Source organism: Pagrus major, chromosome 1 (genome assembly GCF_040436345.1).
Source record: "Pagrus major chromosome 1, Pma_NU_1.0".
In the NCBI taxonomy this organism is placed as follows: Eukaryota; Metazoa; Chordata; class Actinopteri; order Spariformes; family Sparidae; genus Pagrus; species Pagrus major.
The window spans coordinates 18122326-18149586 of NC_133215.1; the positions used below are offsets into that span (position 1 = coordinate 18122326).

Below are 27261 nucleotides of genomic sequence, written 5' to 3' on the forward strand. Positions count from 1 at the left end.
GATTTGAATTACTTCCTACTTCTGTAGTGCTGCAGTATATAAACTTTTCAACCACTTTAATACTTTAAACAGTTCCTGCAATTTTTTATGCTAGTCACTCTGGACTTTATTTTGGCTAAGAGCTTAGAAAACAGTCACTAAATGCAAAACATACCCACACATGTCATATTTAACACAATTCAATTAAAATCAAACAGACTGAGCTACTCACGTGGCCATAGTGTCCTTTCCTGGAGCAGTTGTAGCAGTAGGCAGGGGCCCGACCCCGGTCTCCTCCTTTCTTCTTCACAGGAATACCCTTTTTAGACACTTTCTTAGTCTAAGCACAGATTGAGAAAATGAAAGGAGCTTGTTACTAGAAAAGCAATTTTCTCTCTATGAAGAATGTGGTGGTTTAACGTTCTGTTTGTCTCCCATTCTCCCTTTTCTCTGCCATCATTCCCATGCTGTCTATTGATACGAGCTGCTGTGTATTGTACGGTGAATATGAGTGCTGATATAAACCAGTGATTACTGGGGCTATAGTTAGAGGCCTGTAATGACCCTGTATGATAAGTAACTCTGTGTGTGTGTGTGTGTGTGTGTGTGAGTGTGATTGTGCGATTGTGTGTGTGTGATTGTGTGTGTGTGTTGGACACAGGGTCCCGTCCCCTATGGGCCTTGTGTTCTGAAAGCCTTCAATGCTCCAGCGCCCACAGCAAATATACACTGATAAAGAGAGAGAGAGGAGACACAGGCACAGTGCATTTACTGCTAATGTTACACACACACACACTTAATGCCATTCTTTAAAAACACACACACACACACACACACACACACACACACACACACACACACACACACACACACACACACACACACACACACACACACACACACACACACCTTCATACTCATCTAAGGTGCCCCCTCCTTCCTCTCTCAACCCTGATTCGGAGATTACAAATCATTTGTGCCCCACGTCATTTCTTAAACATAGCTTAGCTTTTCTTCTCCTCTCCCTTCCCTCTCTCCTCCATCCCCACATCTATCCCTCACACTTGTTTTTTCCCCCCTCTCTCCCTCTCTCTCTCTCTCCCTCTCTCTCCCTTTTCCGCTTGAGTAGTTTTGCGGCAGAAAGGATGAATGCTATTAGAGCGTCGCGTCATTATCGGGTCAGGCCGGCCGGGCCCATCTCCATCACAAAGGCCAGGAGATCACAGACCTCTTGCAAGCACACACACACAAACACACATGTGCACCCTAAGGAGATCACAGTCCCTCGTCTCAAGCCCCCCCGCCCTCCCCGACCTCCACCCTTCCTGCCCCTCTTCCCATTCATCTTTCATGTAAATTGGCTGTAGGTCTCCCTCTGTCTCTCCCTCCCTGACCTTGGGCTTGTGTTATCTCCAAATACTCTGATCCAGCACATAGACAGAATGAATGAAAGCACGAGAGAGAGAGACACACAGAGAGAGAGACGGAGAGAGAGAGAGAGAAAGGGAGAGGGGGAAGAAAAAAGAAGAAATTAAATCCCCTCCCATTCTCCCATCAACCTGTGATAGTTGTCTGCAAACCTGGTGTGAATGTGCGTCCGCATGCACGAGAGGCGGAGTCGTCTGCCTCATACAATATTAATTAACTGGATGAACCTTCATCCCTCCCTCATTCCTGCTCTTTCTGTTTTCATCCGGCGCTTCCTATCAGGGGCATCTAAATTGCTCACAGGCTGAAGGCCTGAGGGATCATATCAGTTTGGTGTCTTTCTCTTTCTTTCTCAGGAGTCCTAGAGAGTCTGGCTGTGCAGTGAAAGTCAATATGACGGTTTAGATGGTTTTGAAAATACACAAACAACAAAAATGTGTAGTTAGAACTATACGTCTTTCTTTGCAAAATCCAGAAGTGAGAGACCCAGAGACCCTGGATCAAATTATGTTTTCTTAAGTAAAGGTTTAACCACAGCAGTCTTAAAGCTAATGGGGACATTGCCAGCAGTAAATGATAGAAATGTACAATATTCAGCATTGTAGGTCCCAGAGATGGTCAGAGATCCTTAAACAGTTTAGCTGATGTGGGATCAAGTTAGCAGGTAGTTGAATTTGAGACTTAAACCAAATTGTAGTAGATAGTTTTAAAACTTTTAAGAACTGAGACTAACTGGGAATCATCATGTGAATGTTGTACAGCCGATTCTGCAGCAGTAGCCAGAGATGGGGAGGTCATTTTGAATGAATCTCATCTATTTTATTACAGAAAATATCTGAGAATTAATTTGCCGTGAAGGGTGCACAGCTGACAAGATGGTGGTTTTTGATTAAGTTTAGCAACAGCGTTAAAAAGAAATTTAAGATTGTGTTTATTGTTCCTGATATGGCGAGAGAAATATGCTGATTTTGCAGCAGTAAGAGTAGGCTTATAATTCAGTACATTCTCACGTAATACGAGGTAAAGAAAACTTTTCCAGCAGGCCAACTTATGACTTTGTGTTTCGTCTGTAAACCCGGTTGTAGACTTCCTTGGTCGTCCAATTTTGGTGGAGACAGGTGCAACTGAATCAAGGAGGGTAGCAAGCGTTGAATTTAAGTCATTAAGAAATTTTCCTGACCAGCTTGCGTCAGGAAAGGGACCAGGATCACTAAGTGCAGTTAACATGCCAGGCCAATGTAATGAATCGGTGTCAACAAGCTACTATCTATACTCTAGAGTTTCTGCAGAGAATTTCTAATGCAAAAAAAGCGTTCTCATCTGTTTAAAAACACAACACTGGATGGTGAGGTGAAAAGCCGTCACAGAGAGGGGTGAGAGGTGATAACTGTTAAACACGGGGTTAAGTGCAGCTACTTCAGACAGTCTTTCCTGGAGGAAATTCATAGCTCTGCATGTTTGCGGACACAAAAAGTGACAGAAACACTAATTGTGTAAAAACACAAAATAAAGACATACTGAGAGGCAACTTCACACTCTGCTTAGCTCCTCACCTTCACACACCCGGCCAATCACTGTGTAAAGTGGGTGTGAACATCAGAGTGTCTGTTTTGGTTTTACAGAAGTAGTTGAATGCAGCCAATTCTGACGACTGACGGATTTCCAGGAAACTTGGATGGCTCTCGGCTCAGAAAAGACCCCACTAACTGTTGGTGCAGATCCAGGAATTTTTTCTCACCTTATTTAACATTGCAACACAGGGTGATTTTCAAAATTTTGTGTGAATTTCTCAGGGAATAATCATAAAAATATCAGGCATGTTTGTGTGGCTTGCATCTAGGAGTACATATGATGCAGATACTAACACAATTCTGTATCTAGCAGATTCAAATTAAACCTTGATTGGATTAAAGGGGACTGTTGGGCCTTGCCGGAGGTATGCGCTCTACTGAGTGCCGTTCTAATTTGTTTCATTTATTTTTATATTTTTTGTCTTTTGTCCGTGTCAGATTAAATTTGCGTTTTTTGCTTTGTTTTTCTGTTGTGTGATTATTTGAATATGTGTTTCATGATTGCTGTCAAATCATCAAACATCGAATCATTCCTCATCTATTAAACATGATGTTACATCTACACTTTTCCTGCTTTCCAGAAAGCTCTCCATTCATAAACTTTCTTTGCAGACAATTCACAGCATGGGAGGCTGCATCAAAAACCTCTGTATGTGTTTACCTAATGGTCCCTTTCGAGTGCAGGAGAGATCTGATCCACTTCCTGCTGATGAGACATGAAGAGCTTGTGGAGCTGCTCAGAGACACTTTGCCAGTCACACAAAAAGAGGACTGACGCTGGAAGAGGACTGACGCTTTAGGATGTGTGTACAGGAGGGTGTTTCGCTGCGTGGACACAGACAACCAGCCATCCGTGGCCTCTCATGCATGCACACACGCATGCACACACGCACACACGCACACACACACGCACACACACACACACACACACACACAACCATGTTTTCCCACAGTTGTCCCAAACACATACACTGTCTCTCTCTAAGCCCAGCTCTCCTCTGCTCCTTGCCTTAGCTGCTGGTGGCAAAGCCGTGATAATCCTTTGGCCAACACAAAGCTCAGACTGTTACAGACTACAATCTGAAGGAACACACACACACACACACACACACACACACACACACACACACACACACACACACACAAAAAACACAATCCGAGAAGCAAACAGGCTTGTGTGTGTGTGTGTGTGGGGGGGGGGGGGATCTGAACAGTAACGGGTGGTGGGAGTGTGGGGGCCGGGGCCAGCGGCGCTGTTTTGCATATGTTATTGCAGCAATGGGGAGAGGTTTGCATATGTTACTGGACCCACAGGGGACCAACTCTGCATGCTTTATCATAGAAAACAGCCACACAACACAACACAAGACTACTGGGCTCATACCAAAACAAACAGACCCTTGTGGTGCGTGGGTGTGCAACATGCCAGTATGTACATATTAGGTTAACAGGGAGGGTTAATTAGACAGTTGTGAAACGGCTATAAGGTGAACGTCTTCTCAAGGAGAATACAACAAACTACAGGACTGTTAATCCACTTATTCTCCTGGGTGAATTTTAATTGTGCAAAATTTAAGCGTTTAATTATGTTTACCTTCACTCATGAACGGGAGCAAGAAAATCAATCACTTAGGAGAACGTTTAAGGTGGAGGTGTGCATGTGTGCGGTTAGGGAGGCTATGGAGGAGGAGGAGAAGAAGAAGGGGGAGGAGGAAGAGGAGGGGGAGAAGGAGGAGGGGGTCCTCCAAATAACCAGATGTGATTCCTGCCCCCTTTGTGTCTGCCAGTTCACAAAGACTCAGACCGAAGCCGTAACCCCGCGCCCTGCGAGGACCCGCACTCACACAGTGTGTAATTCCCAGAGGCTCTTCCTATCTCCTCCCGTCAGTCAGTCAATCAGTCTGAACACAATCAGCAGGAGTCCTGATTTTCTCTTTAGAGAGAGAAAATGCTCCTGGAATGTAACGATAATGTGATGCAGGTGTGAGTGCGGTGGGCTGCCACCTCTGGAGGAACACCCCCCTCCTCTTCCTATTTTTTGGGGCAGCGACTGGAGGTAATCTGGTCACACCGTGGAAGGCAGAACAGAGGATACAAGCTAATCTATTTAAATCTAGCTCTAAGTTATTTGATTTCTATTCTGCTGAGTTCAGAGGCTTTTTTTTCTTAATTCTTGCCAGTGTGAGGTCATGTTTATGGAAATATATCATTCACTTTAGTCCCAGCAATTAGACAGAGACAACACATATGTACATGAAAGACATGAGGATTTAGATATAGTTTATACAGATGGACTCGGCCTCTTATGCTCTGGACAGGATGTTAAACCCTAATTTTACATCTCAGCCAACAAATCACACCAACTCATACTTCCAGACACACACACACGCGCGCACACACACACACACACACCAAAATCGACACCATCCAGCTAAGCGGAAAGGCACAAAGACCTGCAAAGCCTGCAAGACCTCTGATAACACCGCACCTGTATGTGTGAGCGTGTGTGTGCGCATTTATGTGTACATTCCTATGGTTCTGCATGTACATTCAGGAGTGTATGTGAAGACACCTGTACCAAAAAATAAACTCCCAGTGAAGTGTCCCTGTTTCCTTGCATGAAAGGTTTGATAAAACGCTGTGCTTTACCGCTCTCTTTTTAATTGTTGTTTTAATTGTCGCTAAAGATTTCTACCTTTTTACCAAGTGATGATTTGTTTTAAAGTTTTATTCTAGGGCAGAGATGTTACATATCACATCTTTAATTCAATCGAATAGAAATCTGCTGATTAATCGTTTGGTCTAATCACTGTTAAGAAAGAAGTGAAAACTACCCATCAGAATTTTAAGTTCACGGTAACATCTTCACATTGCTTGTTCTGTCCGATCAACACTTCAAAAACAAGATAGTTTAGCTTACAATAGGCATTGAGCAATATGAAAATCGAACATCACGATTATTCTGTCCAAAATAATTGTGATTCACGATATCATCCTGATAATAATCTAAATACGCTTAAAACTCAAAATGGCACTAAAACAAAATGAGTTTACCATTCATTTAGCTACAAAACAAATACTTTTCATTCCAGCACAGATAGGACATACACTTTTTAATGATCATCCTTTTTTGTGGGGGAAAAAAAGCAATTACAAGCTATGACTATATCTACTATATCGGTTTCATCAGGAAATCCATAAAGGACTGTACATTATTGAGCCAGACAGCTTTCTCAAGTCTCTCGATTATGGAAATTCACGGTTAATTCATGGTTAAAATTTCATGATTAATTGTTGCAGTTCTAGTTTATTTGTTTTTATTTGATTCCCTGTCAAAAAGTCTGTTTTCTTTGAGTCTACTTTGAAATGCTGCAAGAAAAGTGTCCCATGTGAGACAATAAAGAACAAACTGAGTTGTTTTTGAGCTGGATGTGAGGCTGTACAAAGATACTGACCGTCATTAACACTTCACATCTCCTTTGTGAACTGTGCTACCTAACAGACTTGTACCTGCAGGACTTTACTTTCTTTGCCCTTATAGCTGTAATTTTTAATACAACTGGACTGAAAACATACAAAAGCCGTTTCCTTTTTACAAATGTACCCTCCACTCCCCCAGGTGCCGTCAGTGTCTCAGTCTGAGGTGGGAATAAAGAGTTGAGAGCCTTTTGACACGGCAGAGGTGAGAGTCTGTACTGTACAATGATGAGGCAGCAAAAACAGCTCACTGAATAGATGTGGATTTAAAGGATTTTTACAGAGTGCTGTTTGAATTGAGCACATTCTTGTAAGAGGAGGAGAGAAAAAAAAGAGGTCAGCCAGACAGAGGGGAGGACAGAAGCAGAAGAAGTGGATTAAAGGTCAAAACTTCAATCTGTCATTTCAAGTTCAGCAGGAAGAACAGAAGAGTTAAGAGTCATTACTGTTTCAATTCTGAGTTACTTGTGAGGCTCAACTATAATGTGAATGTGAGGTTTTGTCAGAATAATAAAGCTTTACTCTTATAAGTTAGTCCTTCAGCATTGCGTCTGTGTACAGTATATTTGTGACTACAAAGTTACATATCCACCGAATGTGTTCTGTCACTGTTACATGCATTATGTAATTTTGTTAATTTATTCAACTCTAGGACTAATTATTTTCATTGTCCCTTAGTTGTTTGGTCTATAAAAAGTCAGAAAATGGTTTAAAAAAAAAAAAGTTCTTGTGTTTCCCAAAGCCGCAAATGACATCCTCAAATGTCTTCTTTTGTTCACAACCCAAAGATATTCAGTTTACTGTCACGGAGAAGTAAAGAAACAAGAGAATATTCACATTAAAGAAGATGGAATTAGAGAATCTTGAATTTTTTTTCTTGTGAGAATGATTCAAACTGATTAACTGGTTACCAAAATAGTTTAAGATTAATTAAATAGTTGACAGCTAATTGATTAATTCTGTTTAATTTTGTCAATAGTTTATAATATGGTGTTTGTTGACTATTTTGTTCTTTGTTTCAGCTGCAGTCTTCTTCAAGTTTTTACTTGTGACTTTTGCTAGGTGTGTACTACAGATGTATAATTAATATGGCTGTATGGTAATGTCACTTGAACGTATAGAAAAATATACACAGCCGTTTCATTTTTCTAATTATTCTTTTAGTCTACATGGACAAGACATTTTTTCCCTGCAAGACTACCATTTGTGTCCATGCAAAATAAAAGAATAGTTGGGAAATAATACAGCAGTGTGTAGGTATATGTTGTGTTGTAGGTATTTTTGTCTTTTTGTGTAAATAATTGTTTTCGTCCATCAGCAAAAAATGTATGAATGTTTGTGTGCCTCCTTAATGATTTATAAAAATAGCACATAACCTTTAATCAAGAGCTACTGCCACTTTAATCTCTCACTTGGCAGGAATTATACCACTGGTGTTTTTCTAAAGAGGGACAGAGGGCTGAAACACCACGTGTGTTTAGGACAAACTAATTCTACATGGAGTTAATTTGGTTAATAACTTTCTCCTCATCGCGTGTGATCACAGTGCAGTTCTCTGTCTGACCATTGGAGGGCGCTCTAACACAGCATGCTGAACAGGACCTGGGGTCAATTTTAAACTACTGAAGTGAGGCTGGTTGAGCACAGAGAAGATGCACTCTGGCATATTTATTAACTTATATTTCACAGAGTAAAACAGTTTTAAACAAACGTTCCTTCTAATAGGAGTCTTTTGAGGGAAAACATTTTTCAAACCTATCTAGAGGCTGTGCTTTGTGCTTCGTGACCTGACTGGGTCACTGAGGAGGAAAAGCATTTTCAACTTCCGCTTAATGCTCTGGTAGTTATACCTAATCAATATGAAACAAAAAATGTACTCAAAGCTACTGTCTTTGGAGCTCTTGTCCTGTAATTCAACAACTATTTAATTCATTGTAAGTCAGTGAGACAAACAATGAACCTGGAACACGATGTTCCAGACACATTCACTGTGATCGCCTCTACAAAGAAGTGGACAGTTATCAGTTAGATGTAAAACAAGATTAATACGTCTGTGTGTACACAAATCATTTCCTGTTGATAGATACATAGAATTCCTTGTATTTAAAATTATCTTATAATACGAGAATTGTTTGGTTGCAAAAATAAACTCCTCTATATTCCCATGTCATTGTAGAAACAGAAGAACCAACTTTAACTTTAAACTTGATCATACAAATTCATCAACACAACTTCAATGTATTCAAATTATTTCTCTGTGAATTAAAATCTAAACAACGTCAACTTTTGTTTTATGTTGTTCTTTAAAATGATATTTATATACATATATATACAGCACATGCTAATACTGCATTGTACTCTGCACATCTGGTGTGCATATCAGGATAGAATTCAAAGAACTGAAATCTCACCTGTACAGGACGGTAAAGAATAATTTCACAGAAACTACTTGAATATAAAAGTGATGTACACTCACTGGCCACTTTATGAGGGACACTTGTGATCCAATATAACAGCACTGCCATTACAAAAATAACAATGTTCAGTTTTGATTGACTTTATCTAAATGTTTATTATTAAGGTTGTAGTTTGGAGAGGTGTTGTTCAGGACTGCATTATATTTAGAGGAGTTTTAATAATTTGGCCACTTTATTTACATACATGAGAGAGGCTGTTAGGAATACCTTTCAATACAACGCAATCCAGTACAACACCATCACCCAGGACAACCTCAATAAAAAACATAAAGTAGAATTATTACAGTTCTGAAATTAAAAATCAGTCAATCAAAAATGTATAATAAAAAAAATACAAGCTTTGTAAAAGAGAATTCATGGCGGAGTTGTTGTGTTGGATTGCCTTACATTGCACCAGTGAACCTAATGAAGTGGCAGGCCAGTGAACATCCTGCAGACAAGGTTTTGGTAAACATCTTTAAAAATGATATAAAAAAAATAAATAAAAATGAATGCAAGCAAAGGGTCTGCATAACTATTTTCAAGTTTCAAATCAATTTTACACCTGAGGATGAGTAAGTCACACAGACATTGACACTGCAAAGGATTTAGACTCTTAATGTTTTAAAAGTGTCACACGTGTGAAAAATTATTTACTTCAACCTACAAAAATGGAAGAAATGAGCCATTGAATTATACAGACTAAATATTTTAATAGTTTGAAGCACATTATGCGCTATGAGCTTTAATTTGACATCGACAAACTCAAGGGGTCTACTTTGTTAAAAAGTCATTCTTATTTTTTTTTCTTAAGAAATGTAAATGTATTTTTTTTTTCTCTGAAAAGAAGAGGATTTTAGGGGGTAAAACGTCCTAACCTTGGGCTAACAAAGGCATGTGTGAATTGAGCATACAGCAAAGAAGCCTGTGGAGAAAGACAGTGAGACAAAAAAGGTATAAAACGGTTCAAAATACTAAAAGAAAAGGGAGAAAAAAGGGCAGTCAGGTGAGAAAGAGGGACACCGAATGGAGTTTAAGGAAACGGCTTAATTTCTGTGAACAAAAAGGTCACTGGCTGTTTTTTTCCACGGGCTCCCTGAGAGACACACCACACACACACACACCTGTCCCTGAGGAAAAGATCGATACACACACACTGATACCACCGTGAGGAGAGAATCCGCTCGATACTCACAAACACACACACACACAACCGCGGGCAGAGGTGCCGATCAATAAACACACACGTACAGGTGTCACCACTACTATCTAAAGAGAGGCCAATCAATGCTCACACACCGTTATACCTGTACCAATCAGCTGCTGTGTGCTCACATTCACTCTCTCTGCTCGCTCTCGCCCTTTTTAATACGCTCACCCCTCCTTGTTTCTCTCTCTCTCTCTCTTACAACAACACACCTCTCTCTCTCCCCTTTCCAGCTATCTCTGTCTTCCCTTGTCTGTCTCTGGTCCATACAGTTTTTCCTCTGTAGGTGAATCATGTTGAATCTAATGTCACACTCTGATACACCACATATAGCTGGCAAAAACATACCCAAAAGCTACACGGCAGTTAATTATTGATTAGGATTTGATGCACATTCAGAGTTTTACAGATTGAAAAGGAGGAAAATTCTCACTTCAAATATTCTCACTAGTTCAAGTGAGGGACTACACTTCCTGCAGCAGCCATAGGGTGGCGCTCTGGTCCTAACTCAAGCACAGCAGGGTCCTGACAGCACTAACAGGAAGAAAAAGTCACTGTATGTATGTGTGTTGTGTGCATAAATGCACGTATTTATGCATGATCTTCACATGCATTAATGCAGTCTGTGTAAGGACAGCAGGTCATTCAACTTGCACTGCCTTTCCTGCCCTTCCTGGTCAATCTCCATCCATCCATCCATCCAGTCCCCTTTTTATCATACTCCACCTTACTTGTCTTCCCCTTTTCCTGTCTTACATCTGGGTTTTTCTCTCTGTTCTCAACCTTTGGATCTAAACCTTATGTTCTTTCTCTTTCCTGTGATGTTTGGCTGATGATGATAAAAGTGATTCTTTATTTCCTTTCTATCCTCTGAAACACCACCACTGTTGAGTTCAAATTATAGTGCATGGTGAGTTAAAAAAGACAGAATAGAAAAAACATTTATCACAAATTATGGTAATCTATTACTTGTTTTGAGCCTTTTATCAACCAACAATGCCAACCATTCCTGAGTGTCAGCTGCAGAATTTGCTGCTTTTCTGTTTTAAATATCATCACAACTTGAATGCCTTTCAGGCTTTAGGCTGTCTGTAGGACATCCAATTTGAAGCTGGCATTTTATGAGCAAAACGATTAATTGATTAATCTAAACAAAATAACAGACTCATTGATAATGATAATAATATTAGATTCAGCCTTATGCTACATTTCTTAGTCAGTTCATCCCTTTCTATGTAGTTTTGTATTCCTGTTATTGATCAGCTTCACATAGACCACATGGCATCACTTTCACATTTTCAAACATTTTTATCTGAAACACCAACAATTAACATTGTGTTTTGGCACCACTCACTCAGAGCCTAAAGAGCTTCTCTCTACAATCTCTGCTTTGCACTGACACTCAACAATCAGCAGAAAGCCAAAGCAGGGGAGGCATGATGCAACGTGATTTGTCTGAGAGGTTAGCAAGATCACAGCCTTGCTGCGTTAATAAAAGTGACTCAACCATATGCCCGTCTCAGACTGAGAGTATCAAGCTCACACCTGTTCTTTTGGGGCTTGTTCAAAGGCATTCTGGGAAATGAAGGAAAGCGCTAACAGAAACAGAATAAGTCGATGAGGTTGGCTGGTGGAAATAATTACACATTTTCATCCTTCCAAAAATGTATTGATAGTATTTTGGGGGATTTTTCCAATGACATTTTGCATGACGAATACTTCGTGAGTAAGATCAGAAGAGACAAAGATGGAAGGAGGTGGGCAGACGGGGGGGTCTCTGCAGGAAAAGGAGACTCCACGCTGTAAAGCTGTATGAAAAAGAAAGAAGTAAAACCAGGCTGTCTGTGGGTGTGTGTCTGTTTGTGTGTGTGTGTGTGTGGGTGAGTGAAAGAGAAAGATGGACCGAGAAAAGAGTTGTTGAAGTGAACCTGTTCTTCGAAGCAAATCTTTCTGTGTAAATATCACTGTTGTGTAAAAACGTCTTCCAAACCGTATGACACAGGCAAGATGAAAATGTTGTGGATAGCTTTTTACTCCATTTACTGTTCTCTCTATATATAAATTTGTAGAAGTGTTTGCGTGTGTGTGTTTTGTGTGTCCATGTGTGTCAGTATCTTACTTTCACAGTAAATACCCCAGGGCTTTGTGGTCTATACTGTGTGGTTTGGAGGAGTTTGTTAGTCGAGGGCCAGGTGCAGGCAGACAACACATACACTCACGGAAGATAAACGGACTCGACACACACACACACACATGCTCATACACACACACACACACACACACACGCTCACACTCACACACACATGCTCACACACACACACACACACACATGCTCACACACGCTCACACACACACACACGCTCACACACACACACACACACACACACACACACACACACACACACACACACACACACACACACACACACACACACACACACACACACACACACACACACGAAGGATAAATGGACCCAGTAGCAGGGAGGTCTGACAGAATGCCTTTTCACACCTGGCTGAGCCCAGCGGAAGGTGACAGAGTCACATCTCCCAAAGCAAACACACACTCACACACACACAAGCACAAATACACACACACACCTTCTCACATTGGGGAGTTCAGGGTCATAAGCAGCATCATGAATAAAATGAGGCTGTCTTAAACAGAAGGAGCCCTGTGTATGCATGTGTGTAGGTGTGTTTGTGTGTGTGGGTGTGCGGTTGCGTCTGTGCGAGCCCCTAACCCCCATGCCAGTTTGGATCTGTAACGACCTTCTGTTCCCAGTGCTTAAATGGCTTAAATACTTCAATTAGACCTGGGTCACAATCCTCCACCCGTTAAAGCACGGCGTCACACACAAACACACACACAAAAAAAGGTGGTTTCATCATCTTGCGAGACAACCAAAGGAATCTCTCTTTCATTGGCATCTTCTCTTCCTCTGTGGTTCAAACTCCACAGTAAAACATATAGCAGCATCCCCCGCCACCATGTGAGCAACAATTAAACTTAACTCCCATCCTCTCTGCCAGCTTCTCCCCTGGAACTTCTCTGTCGTCCTCCTCCTTCCTCCTCCTCCCTCCGCCTCTCCCGCCGTGCTACCCTAGCGCTAACGATGCTGCCTTTTCATTAGACAGCCCCTGCTAATTAATCTCCATAGAGGAGAGTGACAGACCTCCCCCAACACACACACAAGTGCATGCCAAGATATATGCAAACACACACTCTTCTTCCCTCTCTCCCTCACTCCCTCGTCCCGAGTGGCGTTGGCAGCCCATTTCATGCTTTATCACGTCTTTTAATTGACAAACAAGCTGCTCTTTTCTCTTAGGCTGAGGTCTATATCACCCCCTCGCTCAGATGCACACACACTCCCTCAGACACACATACATACACACACTCTCTCACACACACACACACACACACACGCACACGCACACACACACGCACACGCACACACACACAAGGCGCCAAGAAACTAGTTATCTTTTCAGATTTTGGATAAACACACACACACACAAATAAGCAAATGCATCCCTGCTGACATCTGGCCCATGTGACTGTCACACAGTTTTCTACTCTTTGACACATTGTTTCTGCACAAGCAAACACACACACACACACACACACACACACACACACACACACACACACACACACACACACAGACACACACACAGACACACACACAGACACACAGGGATGTCACGTGTGCACTAAGGTTGAAGGGAGAAAAGAAAAAGTAAAAAAAGGTTCCCATCACTCTTGGCACTTCCTTAATCTTCTGAGATGTGTTTTTTCCGCCATGGTTCACCCATCTGCTACAGGGGAAGGTCAATACCAATCACAACTGACTTATTGATTCTGAGTGATCGTGTGACACCTTTGCCTTCATGGTGCTCGTGGAAATTACATTTCTTTCGGAGGGCTTTTTCTTTTTGGAACATCCACATGCTAAACTACAAATGATCTAGTTCTTGTAAAGACTGTCACATCGCTAAAATGATTGTCACTTTTTGGTTGATAGAGCTGGACCTTATCAAACTCGTCTGGCTTTCATTGCATGTCCCTCGAGGTTGTACTGATCTTGGAAGATGTACTTTTAATTTTAAAGACCTGATGATCTGAAGCATTTCACAGAGAACTCCCTTCAGCCTCTGATTGTACCTGTTTTAATTGAATTGTATCTTTTATGAACTGTATTCATATACTTGTTTTAATTGATGGTTTTATTTTTGTGTGTTTTCATATTTTGTTTCTTTTATGTTGTTTTAAACTGTTACTCGTGATCACTGTAAATGAAGTTTCAAAGTTTTATAAAGCATTCAGAGCACAGTGAGATGAGGGTCATCATCCAGGAGATTGTTTGATAAACGCAGCTTCATCAGCACTTTTATGTAATTTTTCGTGTGAGTGGAACATACCGTATTCTAGAGATAGAACGATTAATGAAATAAGTGGTTCAATGTCAACTTTTAAACTGACCACCATTTATTTTGATAATTGATTAATCAGTTTAAGTAATTTTTCAAGAAGTCAACATTTTCTGATTCTACCTTCTTAAATGTCAATATCTATGTCTTTAATTTTTTTAGATAATAAAGTGAATATGTTTAGATTGTGGACAAAACAAGACATTAGGGGGCATTATCTGGGGCTTTGGGAAACACTGATTGCCAAATTTTACAATTTTCTGACCAAACAACCATCGATCAATTGGGAAAATAATCAACAGATTAATTGTTAATTGCAGCCCTAATCTGTTCTGTTCTGTGAATAATTATAAAGTCTCTCTTGCGAGGTTACTTTGAGCTAATAATTTAACATTGTTGAATGTACAATTGGTCGAGACATATTTCGCACAGTAAGATCTAAAATATTTCTATTCTGATGAGGCAGGTTCTGCATGAAAAAGACTTAAAAAGTGTCACTGGCTGTAAGTGGGACAGGGTGAGTGTGCTGCTGGCTTAGTTACCCCCTCCTCCTCCTCCACCTCCACCACCACCTTGTTCTTCTACATTTCTCTCATTTTAATTGGGACTCTGAGCAGAACCACTACGTCCACTGGGATTTCGCCAAGTTTCACACAGGTTAAACTGTTAGTACACGCTACATACTTACAACCAGAACTATTTCTAAATGTAGTATTGGGGGGAGTGTTCCTACTCCTATGTCCAGTCCAAGATTACACATTTTTTGTCACTCCCATATATTTTGGTAGCTTTCGTCTTCATTCGTAAGTAGCCTGTCTCTCCCTTTTGTGTTTTGCTCTTAAGAGGTAAACCCTGGTGAGCTGAACTGATTTCTCAGTCAGCTCAATACTTTATTATTTTGCCACTTTTGTTTTGAGGTAATCCTGGGTGGAGGTATGTTTTACAGTACTGTTGACCTTGTTTGGCTCATGGTGTCGTGCAGTGTTTTCTATAGATAAAACTTTTGTCTGCAAGATTGCTTTGTTGTATTGTGCTCTGTGTTGTCAGGGGAGACAGAAGCTGAATTGAGCTGTTGTGATGAGTGTCCATAACTTGTGCCGATTTGTTTGCGCTATAGTTCAAACTTGAGATGTGTTTGTGTAAGTTTTCCTTTCGTTATATGGGTCTTAGTGTGATTTGGTGACTTAGACATCGAGTTAAAAGAAAGCTTTTGTGACATCAGTTTGTAGTTTCTGGTAGCAGAAGTTTGCTGCTGTACCTAAATACAATGCTGTTTTGACACTGGTGAGGTGTGAGATAGACCAGCTCATTTTCTTGACTTTAGTTTTTGCCAACAAGTTTATTTTTTAATTTGAGAGGCCTTCAAGCTTTCTGTATCCTAAGTACATTGGGATGTCAGCATGTGTAGAGGTCTTTTTGGCTGAACCCTGTGAGGAGCATCTACACAATTATACTAAGGACCAGTTGTTGAAAGTAGCCGCTAGTTATGAAATTGAAATCACTAGCATTGATAGACGAGTAAAACAAAGCATTAAGGAAGCTCTTTTTGGTTGTAAAAAGACAACGACGAGGCATTCCTGAAAAGACATCACCAGTTACAACCTCCCTCTCGTGAGACTGAGCTTTCATTGACTTCTTAATTTGCTCTTAATTTGGTAGGACTCTGTCTGTGCACACTACACCCCCATCAAGCATTCATATGTCCACAGACTTATATTTTCCTGCTCAAGCCCACTAACAAAAACATAAAGAAGTGCAGCACTGCTTAGGTGAAAGGATAGACAGCCCCGGTTTAATGGTAAGATACTCACTGTGATGTGATACTGCCTCCAGATCTCTGGACAAGCCTGTGGAGGGGAAAAAAACTTGATATGGTCACCAAATATACATACAGACTGTTCATTCATGGAGAACATAAAATGAATAAAGCAGATTGAAAAGTGGGCAATGCTAATGTCTAAAAAGTGTTTGAATGTTGATAATTCTGAGTGGGATACAATAAAGACACAATAAGGAGGAAACATTTAGGCAGATAGTGACTAACAGACATGAGAGGACTGAGAAAGGGCCAACAGGAAACTGAAAAACAGACCATGGTGTCATTTGTTTGCCTGCCAGATCCCTTAAGTCTCTTCCTCTGTCTCTGTCTCAACCTTTATCACCCTGATTTCTTAGCCTGTTTCCCTTCAATGTGTCTCTCCACAGTCATTCAGGCAAACAGTCAGTAAGTGAGGCAGTCAGTCAGTCGTTTTGTCCCGGTGTGGCTAAAGAATTATCTCCGGGGCTTCGCCACGCTGTTCCTTAAGCGTTCCGACATCCTTTCCCAACCGCCGCCACTTCCCACTGGGAAATTGAAAATGCCACAGTCGCCGCAGGCAACAAGATTTATCTACTTACACACCTACTGAGTGAGACAGAGAGAGAAGGAGAGGGAGATCTAAGCCTGTAAAGAAGTCTGTGTTTGAGTTTTGTTTTTGTACACTAAACAAGTTATGTAAATTCTTTCACATTAAAAAAACAGAGTATTTGGCCCTCTGTGTTTGTTCAAAACCTGACCTTTAAAGAGCGCGAGGCACCTTTTCTGGCTTAATCTGAGCTGTTTAGATTTGAATACAGAGACGGAACATGAATTTCGATAGCTGTATCCTCCTCCACCTCTCATCAAGCTTTCTTTTCTTCAACAACCCCCTCCCCACCACCACACCCGCTCCCTCCCGTTTGCTCTCTCCCTCCAGACCGCCGGGGTAGTGTGTTGTTGTCGAGGGCGACAGGCGAGGCGAGCGACACACTCGCGCTCCGTCAACCGTCTGTCTTTAATGAGAGACACAGAAAGGCCCAGGGGACAGAGACCTGACTCTCTTTCTCTCTCAAACACACACACACACACATACACTGACACGTACAGTATAATTTGAGAGTGTAAGGGGGGAAAAAAAAGTTATGCGTTCCAAGAAAAGGGTAATTACAGCACCACGCAACTTTGCACCTTTGTTTGCTGTTGAAAACAATATGTAAAAGAGAGAGGAAGAAGAAGATGAACGTGAGGTTCTGGAGGAAGAATGGGTGTGAGAGAGAGAGAGAGAGAGAGAGAGAGAGAGAGAGAGCGAGCGAGAGAGAAAGAGAAAGAGAAAGGGGGAGAGAGAGGATAAAATGGGCGGTGTGTGTCCTGGTCTCCCCTCTCTCTCTGGTGTTCACCTGGTTACTCATCCATTACACAGAGCACAGTACATGACTGACTGGCGTATAGCGAGAGAGAGAGAGCAAGAGAGAGTAAGAGAGAAAGAGAGAGAGAAGGGGGTTAGAAAGAGAGAGCGTGTGAGGTGGGGGAGACACAGGCAGTCTCTTACATGCACACAGGGTTTTCCATTCTATGGCATTAGTGTAAATGGCCAAGGTAATGAACGTTGCGGTGGGATAATTGTCATTGATGGTCATTAGATTCACCCTTCAGTGCCAACGTACACACACACACACACACACACACACACACACACACACACACACACACAGCCCACAGCTGGAATATGCAGCATGGCAGAGACATAACTAAGCTGTAATTGCTGAAGTGTATCAATTAATGTGAACAGCAGCGTGTGCTGACCCCTGGTCACTCATTATTACTGGAAGAGGAAGTGGGGGAGAAAGAGGGGGGAAAGAAACAGATCGGTAGATGCAAAGAGGGGAAATAAAAGTAGGGTGCATACAGTATACTTCTGTTACGGTGCCTCACCATGTTTACATTCAGCATTAATTGTTTTTACTTCAAGCCAACTCCCCTCACACTCATCTGTGTGCTCACTCATACAGCAGCATCAAGTTGATTGAAGTCTTGTAGAGTCACTGTTTGACTACATTACCCATTTGTAACTGGATGACATAACACAGGTGTTGCTATTTGGTTCAGTTATAGTGTGTTGGTTCCATTGTGTCAAATAGAGCATATGACTAAAAATATGTACATACTTTGGTTTGGCCCCTTACTTTCAATAATGGGTAATTTTAATGCTACAGCTTACAATGATATCTGAAAGTGGCTCTATCTAACAATCTGCAGCAAGTGACATGCCATGTGTGAGCAGACTCGAATTTTCCGCAACAGTCTGAAGGAAGTGACTTTATGCATGTTCTCGAGTTCCTCGTATCAGTGCCCCTCTCGGCGCTCCACTTTTTTCGTAACGTATGGAGGCTGCACTGCTGAGGGTGCAATCGTACAACTGTATGTAAATTTTGTCATAGTCAGTCAGTTTTGCAGTCCATCCTGCACCTGGAACGCTTTGAGGAAACTAGGAAATTCCAGCCTCTGACATTGTCTGGAATGCAGCATTAGCACCCCACAGAGGATTTGTGAAAAATAAAGGTCCAGTGTGTAGGATTTGGGATGGTCTACTGAAATAGAATTTAGAATTCATGATTATGTTTTAATTAGTGCATAATCCCCTGAAACTAAAAATCATTGTGTTTTTGTTACGTTAAAATGACCCCTTTTCATCTACAGAGTCTGCCATGTCTCAACCCCATGTTTCTACAGTAGCCCAGAATGGACAAACCAAATACTGACTCTTGAGGGGGCCTTTTAGCGTTTTCGGTATTTTGAGCGGCCACCGTATTAGAGGGTGAGATGAGCAATCTGCAACCTCACTGCTAGATGCCACTAAATCCTACACACTGGTCCGTTAACTCCATCCTAATAAACAAGAATGCTATACTCACATCAAAGAAGTGCCCCGTCATCCCGCAGCGGTGACACTGTTTATGCCAGTACGCTTTCTCGCTGCAGGACTCGTAGAGGTGTCCAGGCTGGCCACAGTTGCTGCAGTGCCTATTGGGACACTGACTGACCAGGTGGCCTGGGGTGCCACAGAGGAAGCAGGGTGACAACTTCTGCTCACACACACACACACACACACACACATAACACAGTTAGTAGGTTTACGTTCTTGTACTCATCAATGTGTATAAGCTGTACATGCTACTGTGCAGTGAATGGAACTGACTTTGGGCTCAGGGCAGTTCTTGGAAAGATGTCCAAGCTTGTTGCAGTTTCTACATTGGACACTCTTGTCGGTGTAGTATCTGTTTGACAGCCGCTGAACCGCTACCCTGGCACCCTTGTCTTTGTTATAGATCCGAGCCTGAAACACACACACAGTTAGTGCATCATTAACATCATGATTGTGAAACAACTTGGATATTTTGTACCCACAAAAGATAAAGATCAACTGTTAATTAATTTCTAGTGAAAATCAGATATTATTTTGGAATCACTATCAAAATGTGCAATAAGAGTATGCCATACCTTCTAATGAGAGTAAAATATTTGTTTAAAGTAGCACTATGTAGTTTTGGAAAAGAAATTCAAACTCAGAAATATTCATTTTTTCCATAACTGAATAAACAAGCTGCTCTCGGAGGAAAATAAGGTCCCAGAACACTGTTTGGAGCTAGAAAGGTGGCAGGGTCCGCCAAATATAAACAAAGTAAAACAGTATGAAATTGTGTTGTCCTTTAAGGTCAGTTTGTTTATTTAGTCATGAAAACAAAGAGCGTTTGTTTATTTAGTTTGTTTAGGCATAAAAAAAATGTAAGATCTTTCTCTTGTCTTACCCAAAACTACATAGTACACCTTTAACAAATTAAACATTACTTAATATATATGACTTTGGCTTATATTTGTACAGTGCACAGTGTCAATGTATATATTTTTAGAGAAAAATGTTATAGTTTGGATTCAACACTCAGAAATATCATTCATATCATTTCAAAGACAAGCATAAACTACAGTATTTTATAAAAAAAGACCTCAGACGACAGGGATGGCTGAATGTCAGGACGTATGTTACATGCTGTAATTGCCACCTACCTCCTTGTCCTTTGCAGAGACCAACCAGCTGCTCCCTCGTTTTTCTTTAACATCTGGCAGGACAGAAAAATGTCTATTAAAACACTGCAAATTTAATTGCTTAGGTTTAGGATCTTATTTTCAATTGTACTCATCATATTGTCTAATATGATCGCAAAATTACAAGCAAACATCATAATGTTATTTACATTACAAATCACAACGATTAGAGTTAGATAAAGGTGCCTTTCTGAATGGGAATGCACAAGAACACAAGAAGGATTTGTTACAAAATCTGTTTTTATGAAGTGTCCTGATACATTTCTGAAAGCAAAGTTTGGACCAACTGTGCATCTTCAATACTGGTTGGTTACACGTGTCAGAGCATGTTGCTCGAAGAAGTGTGGCTTGACAAATGTCTGTTTATCGCGGCCTAATCTAAATCTAGGAAAATAAAGTTTTTGCTTTCTACAGTTCTTTTTGTACTCAAACAACATGTCAAGATTTTGAACCTATACGAACCAGTTGATAAATTCTCAACAATATCCAACCTTATTAAGAACTCTAAAGCCTGAGGAGTAAGTTTAGCTTCCTGTAAGAGAGGGACACACACATACACACACTGAAACTGACACAGCGGCAGCCCAGCACATCTGTATGAGAGTGGCACTAACAGCGCCCTGAGGGAGACCACTGTATTCTCCTCAGGCCCACAGAACTGTAACTGACATCCAGAAATCGTAACATACACACACACACAGACACGCAGAAACACACAGACACGTGTACTCAGCATAAATTATGTGCTGATAGCAACGACCCACACAGCCTCACATGCTTTCACAAACACATACAGACACACCCACGCATCGACCCCCACGATTAGCTGGTTGACAGTCTTTAGCCTTTGGACAAACATACAGCCTTGAGCCATAATCAAATATTACAGTCTCCTTTCCACCTCACTCTCTCTTGCTCTCTTTTTCTTACTCTCTCTATCCGGCCCCTTATCGCAATTCTGCTCAGCCCTCCTTCCTCTGCTTTCGCTCTCGCTCTCTCCCCTTGTTTTCTACCTCTCTTTCCCCCCCTCTCCTCCCCGGGTGTGCGGCTGCAGTGGGAGGTTATCACCACTCTTCCCTGTCAAACAAATTAAAATGGCTGCTGTTTGGATGGGGCTTCTTTCTGCTGCGACCTTCACCTCCAAAAACACTCACACACGAACATTCCCTTACGAGCATCATCGTCATTACACCAAAAGCTTCTAACTCCAAATTAAGAGGTTTTTTACTTTTAAACATGATTTGAAAGAGGCATCACTTGAGTAGACGAAAACCTTTGAAAATCACTTAGAAGGTGGCCCATCTTGGACAAAAGCAGTTTTTCTACATGTGTGTACCTTGTGTACAACCACACTCAATGTATTTCATGTTTTAAGAGGGGCTTCTCTCTAATTTCTGTCAGAAAATAATTACCTTAATGCAGAATTTAAGCCGAACACTAAGATTTTAGACTGTAACATCAGTCTCTACACAAAATCAGTCCAAAGTGAATTGAATCTTGCAATCATGTGTCAGTAATTTTGAATTTGGTCCATTAAATCGGAATGTGTACATGACTATGTTGGACACAACATTGAATTTTATTTTCAGGAGGGTTTCTCAGTTTAGATCCATATAAATTTGAGGCATTCAAATTTTCTCCTGTCTCTCAAAAGAACTGGGTGGTGATGAAATCAGAAGTCCAATATGTTTTCAAAATATTCAAGAGCAAAGCAGTGTGTAATGACTAACCTGAAACCAGACAGCTATGAGGTAAAAGCAGTATTTAAAGAAATATTCACAGAAAATGCACAAAGGTTATCAATAGGAGCAACACGGTAAAAGCATTTAGGTGACCTGGTATCAGTTAAGGACTGCAAACAATAATTATTTTCATTATCGATAAATCTACCAATGTCTCTCTGATTAATTTATTAGTTGTCTAATAATAATGAGAAATGTCCACCACAGTTTATAGAGCCCAATGAAATGTCTTAAAATGTCATGTTCGGTCTGATTATCAGACAAAAAACCACAAAGATATTACATTTATAACGATATAAAATAGAGATAGGCAGTGAATTATCACATTGGCGAAGCTGGAAGAGCAAAATGTTTGGCATGTTTGAGGTTTTGTTTTTCCTCAATCGACTAATCTTTTCAGCTGTATTTCAGTTAAATAGCAGGGGAAGAGAAAGAAACCACAAACTAACCATAGTTCTCCTAAGACATTAGTATTTCAATGTGTTTGAGAGAGATTGGATGAATTTGTTAAAAGCTGCTTGGTCAGTTTAGTTTATCTTGACTAGCTTCCATCCACCAACTTGCAAATGTTCCCAAGGGTCAAACGGTAAATAGTACAACCACAGAAGATCGTTGTCTAATCCGTGTTTTGGTATGTTCACTTTAAGCTTTAAGTACTTATTTCACTATTTCATGTCTTTATTTTCAATGCTCTCACTTCAGTGACGCTTTTAAATTCACTGTACTGTCCACTAGAAACATGCTGTGTAAAGGCACATGGGTTGTTTCTCTCTGTCACACTGGATTAAGAGTTAGTCCAAGGTGGTTTGCGTGGTAAGTATTCAGAAGTGAATGCGGGAACCTCTGCAGTGCTCACCTACTGTGAACAGACTGGGGGGCCTCTGTGTGACGTGTGTGTGTGTGTGTGTTTCTGTGCGTCCGTGCACATGTAGTTGTTGTTACACAACAGCTAGCACCCAGTCAATGGGCAGCTTGAAGAAAAGGCAGGGGAGAAAGGTGTGTGTGTGTGTGCGGAAGTGCGTCTGAGAGTGTGTGTGTGTGTGTGTGTGTGTGTGTGTGTGTGTGTGTGTGTGTGTGTGCGCGAGTAGGCGTTAGTGACTCAACGAAAGTCATTCCCAAAGCGTCTCCCGGGGGGACTCCCCAAATAAAGAGCAGGAAGCTTTCCCTTAATCTAAGGGCCCCCCATCTCACCAACACACACACGGATAAAGGGTGAAGCTCTTTGTCACGGCCGAGGAATCAAACACATGGGTGGGGGTGCCGGGTGGTTGAAGAGAGGATGGAGGAGGAAAAGAAGAGAGGGTGGATGTGTGGGTGGGGGGGCTGTTGTCTGTACACTGGGTGAAAATATGCTAATCAACATTGAGGCCCTGTTCAAAACCAAACCATCAGAGCTGCTCGCTTCATCGTGGCCCGACTGATCTGAAGGAGTCTGGAGCTGAATAAGCAGATGGCAGCGGCTTCATCGAGCAGCTGAACGGACTCGAGAGAGAGGCCTCCGCCATGTTGGCTGCAACTGTTCAATTTCAACCGATCTAATGGTGAAGCGTTTCTTACAGCCATCTTTAAAGACATAAAAACAAAACTGGGGGTCTGAAGATGAACAACGACCTCTGGGTCTTGACATGTTTTTACGTGTATTCAATCAAACAATCAACAGAGAGAAATTTCTGCAGGTTCCACTGATTTTTATTCTGCGGGACACACTCGTACATTATCACATCACCGTGTCGTCGAGGGAGAGTCGACACAATGGCGTGGAAGAGGGGGAGACAGAGAAACAGGGGGAGGGAAGGATCAGGGGAGAGAAGGCGACAGATGCTACCTGTCTGTCTCATAGGTACCCTGATTACTAGAAGATGAGGAGGAGAGGGGAGGAGACTGCGTGCCAGTTCATCAGAGCCGGTAGAACAGAACAAAACACGGAAAATGTGTGTGTGCGTGTGTGTGAGGGGGAGCTTGTATGTGTGTATGAATGCTCTGAATCTGTCCCTTCTACCAGTGAGAACAGAACAGAAGTGTACGTGTGGCTAATGAACCATGAACACCCGGCTCTCCTGGGGTGAGACACACACAAGCACACACACGCGTGCGCACACACACACACACACACACACACACACACACACACACAAAGGGAATATAAGGGACGAGGAGTAACATCCTTCTCACGGGACAAGGTCCAGGCAGGGTGGTTTAAGTCAAGGACGAGACATAAGACACACACCCAAGTCAAGTCGATGTGGCAGTCTCTCCTGACAACAACCCTCAACTGTGACCATAAACCAGCTTCCTACGATGTGTGTGTTATGTGTGCATGTCTGTGTCATCTACTGCAACATCAAAGCCTTGGATTGACCTGCTGTGCCCCTATCCCTCTTTCCCTGTCTCGACACTTAAACTGGCACCCCAAGCCTGCCCGCCCATTGTACCACACTGTTGCCCGGGCCCATTAACACACCAACCAGCAGGCACGCACACAGACACAGACACAGACACAGACACACACACACACACACAGACACACACACACACACACACACACACAAAATGGGAGTGAAAGAGAGGCCTTGCCCCCCAAATGGAGGTTATGTTTGATACTGAAGCGACAGGGCCGGATTAGCAACACTATACATGACAATAGTTAGGGTGGGCGGGAGTGTGCAGGCTGTGTTTGTGTGTGCGTGTGCGTGTGTGCACAGAAAAAAGCGCTTCCTTTGTGACATCACCCTTGCCCTACAGCCTTGAGGTTAAACACACCAAAAAGGTTGGCTAAGTCAGACACTTGCACGCAAGCACAGGCACGCACAAACCCGCCGTAGCTTTTCGGAGCTCTTTTGTGTGACAGAAAAGTCTGGCTGAGGGTGTAAAACACAATGGCAAAGAGAGCAGGAGAATGAGAGAAGTGAGATGAACAAGAACAGTGAGAGGGAAGGGGGGGGGGGGAGCACATTACAACACAACAAAAGAGAAGCTGGCTGAATATCAAGCTCACTGGACAGCAAGGAACATCCAGGTAGAGGAGGACTAAGTGTTTGTGGGAATGGTAGTGGGGAGTGAGGCAGAGATGATGAAATGATATGCAGAACAAGAAGGAGATAGACTGTGTGTGTGTGTGTGTGTGTGTGTGTGTGTGTGTGTTTGCCATGCAGGGAATAGATCAATAGCTGTACAGGCCTATTATAGATTAAAGCTGCAGATTTCATTTGGCTTCATTTCATGCTCCTTCTTTGCCCATTTCCACTGATCTCTCTGTTAGACAGACACAGGCTGAGAGAGAAAGAGAGCTGAAATGCACAGGATCAACAACAATACGCTTCCAGTCAACAGGCGTTCTCCAACGGGGGCAAAGATTTGCTTCATTTACAAACGTGGTATTAGTCATAAATCTATCTGTTGATGAACGCTTGACTGAATTGACATTCACTGTTCAAAGGCCCTTCTTACTTCTTACTTTGAGCATAGCGATCCCACATGAACATATAAAAGTTTAGTTTCATTGCAACTAATGGATTTCGGTCTATACTGTTTCAGTCTGTGCTGTCGGCGACATATGAGTCAGAATATGATGACAGGAGATGCGTTTGAGTTTGTTGTTTCTTGCTTGGCAACTGTCAATTAAATCGTATCAAACCACACTGACACAGACTAGCTGTAGCAGATAAGATGAGTTTTTGAGATTAAATAAGACCAAACTTGAACATTTTATTGTGGTTGGGTTGGTTTCCGGTTTTGCTATACGGGTCTGACGTAAGAGCTTCAACTGGTTTGATTTTGTTCCAACCGAGTGAACAGGCATTTGTAACGTTAGGTGGAGAGTTAGCAGGAGCCCCGGGAATCAACGATAAGTTCAGCTCCATAGGTGGTGCGGTGCTTATGTCTTGGTATGTTGTACTAGAGTTGAAAGTTGCGCAAATAGCGCCCCTACGCTACTCAGACCGCCATCGGCAAGAGAAATCTCCCATCAGTAACCAGTTGGTGCAGGTTATACTGCAGGTTATAAGCGTTTCAGTACGAAGACTTGTTTTGATCTGCCGCTCCTGTTTGCTCTGTTTAAGCTACTGCATTACACTGTTAATACAAACTCAACACTTCCTGTATTCATTTCAATTTAAAAGTCCTCTAGAGTTTCAGTGTTCAGAAACCCTACATTTCTTAACAAGGCTTTTATGAGAAAGATTTGCAGGAATTTGTTGCGGTAAACTCATTGCAATATTCACAAAAGTGGGCAACTTGAACCGTTGCTGCTGCCATCTTTTCTCCAGTTTCACTTAGCTGAAGTCTTATCTTATTCATAACGACCGGCTTCCAGCAAAACACACAAGTTCCAAAAACCCCTTTACTTTCATCCTCTGGCTAACCTGTCTGTTTCCCTTATATCACTGAGCATCGCAAATGTTCTTGCGGCACATGGCACACAAAGATGCAGGTTTTTTGCATGACTTGGAATCATGCACAAAACCGTCGGGATAACATACAGGCACCACGAAATGTAAAGGAACAAGTTCCCATGTTGGTAATAAACCTCTGCCAGCACAAGTCAGACAGACGAAGAGACAAATTTCTCAAAAAATTACATAAAAAAATAATCAAAGCTATACTCAAGCCCACCTACATGTAATTGGGTGGCAGAACCCCTTTTAGCCAAGCTCTCTGGAAATCTACCTCAATCACAGTCCAAGAAAACACAGAACATAACCTTGACGTAACAGACTGTATATACATCAAACGCGATCTGTCAAAGGCAGATCCAAAAGACGTTTTGTGATCAGTGATTTGACAGATTATTTTCCGACTGCAGGTTGGTGAAAAGGCAAAACGCAGTCAGATGCCATCACCCTGGTCCCTGTTGAATCTGCCTTGTGTTCGGCCATCACATATTTCGTTGCAGCCCGTCTCTGATTATCCACCCCCTACCCTCGCGTGACAAGCCGAGCCTTCACCCCCTGCCAGCCCCGTGCCACCTCCTCCCTTCCTCCTCGCCCCCTTCCACACCATGTTGGCAGCCAGGGCAGGGCAGGTGGCCAAACCTGTCAGTCAAAGCACCGTCGCCACGCGGCAATACCAC

The 27261-nt window shown here is 42.0% G+C and overlaps 1 protein-coding gene across 1 annotated transcript in view; it reads right to left on the reverse strand.

The window, feature by feature from the left end:
- zcchc7 (zinc finger, CCHC domain containing 7) overlaps positions 1 to 27261 on the reverse strand; it is a 48811-nt gene that overhangs the window by 3390 nt on the left and 18160 nt on the right. Inside the window, exons 3-7 of the mRNA XM_073478105.1 lie at positions 20413 to 20465; positions 19547 to 19684; positions 19263 to 19433; positions 16364 to 16399; positions 212 to 319 (exon numbers count right to left, since the gene is read on the reverse strand). Of these exons, the coding sequence (XP_073334206.1) occupies positions 212 to 319; positions 16364 to 16399; positions 19263 to 19433; positions 19547 to 19684; positions 20413 to 20465 (506 nt within the window). The remainder of the gene's footprint in view (positions 1 to 211; positions 320 to 16363; positions 16400 to 19262; positions 19434 to 19546; positions 19685 to 20412; positions 20466 to 27261) is intronic.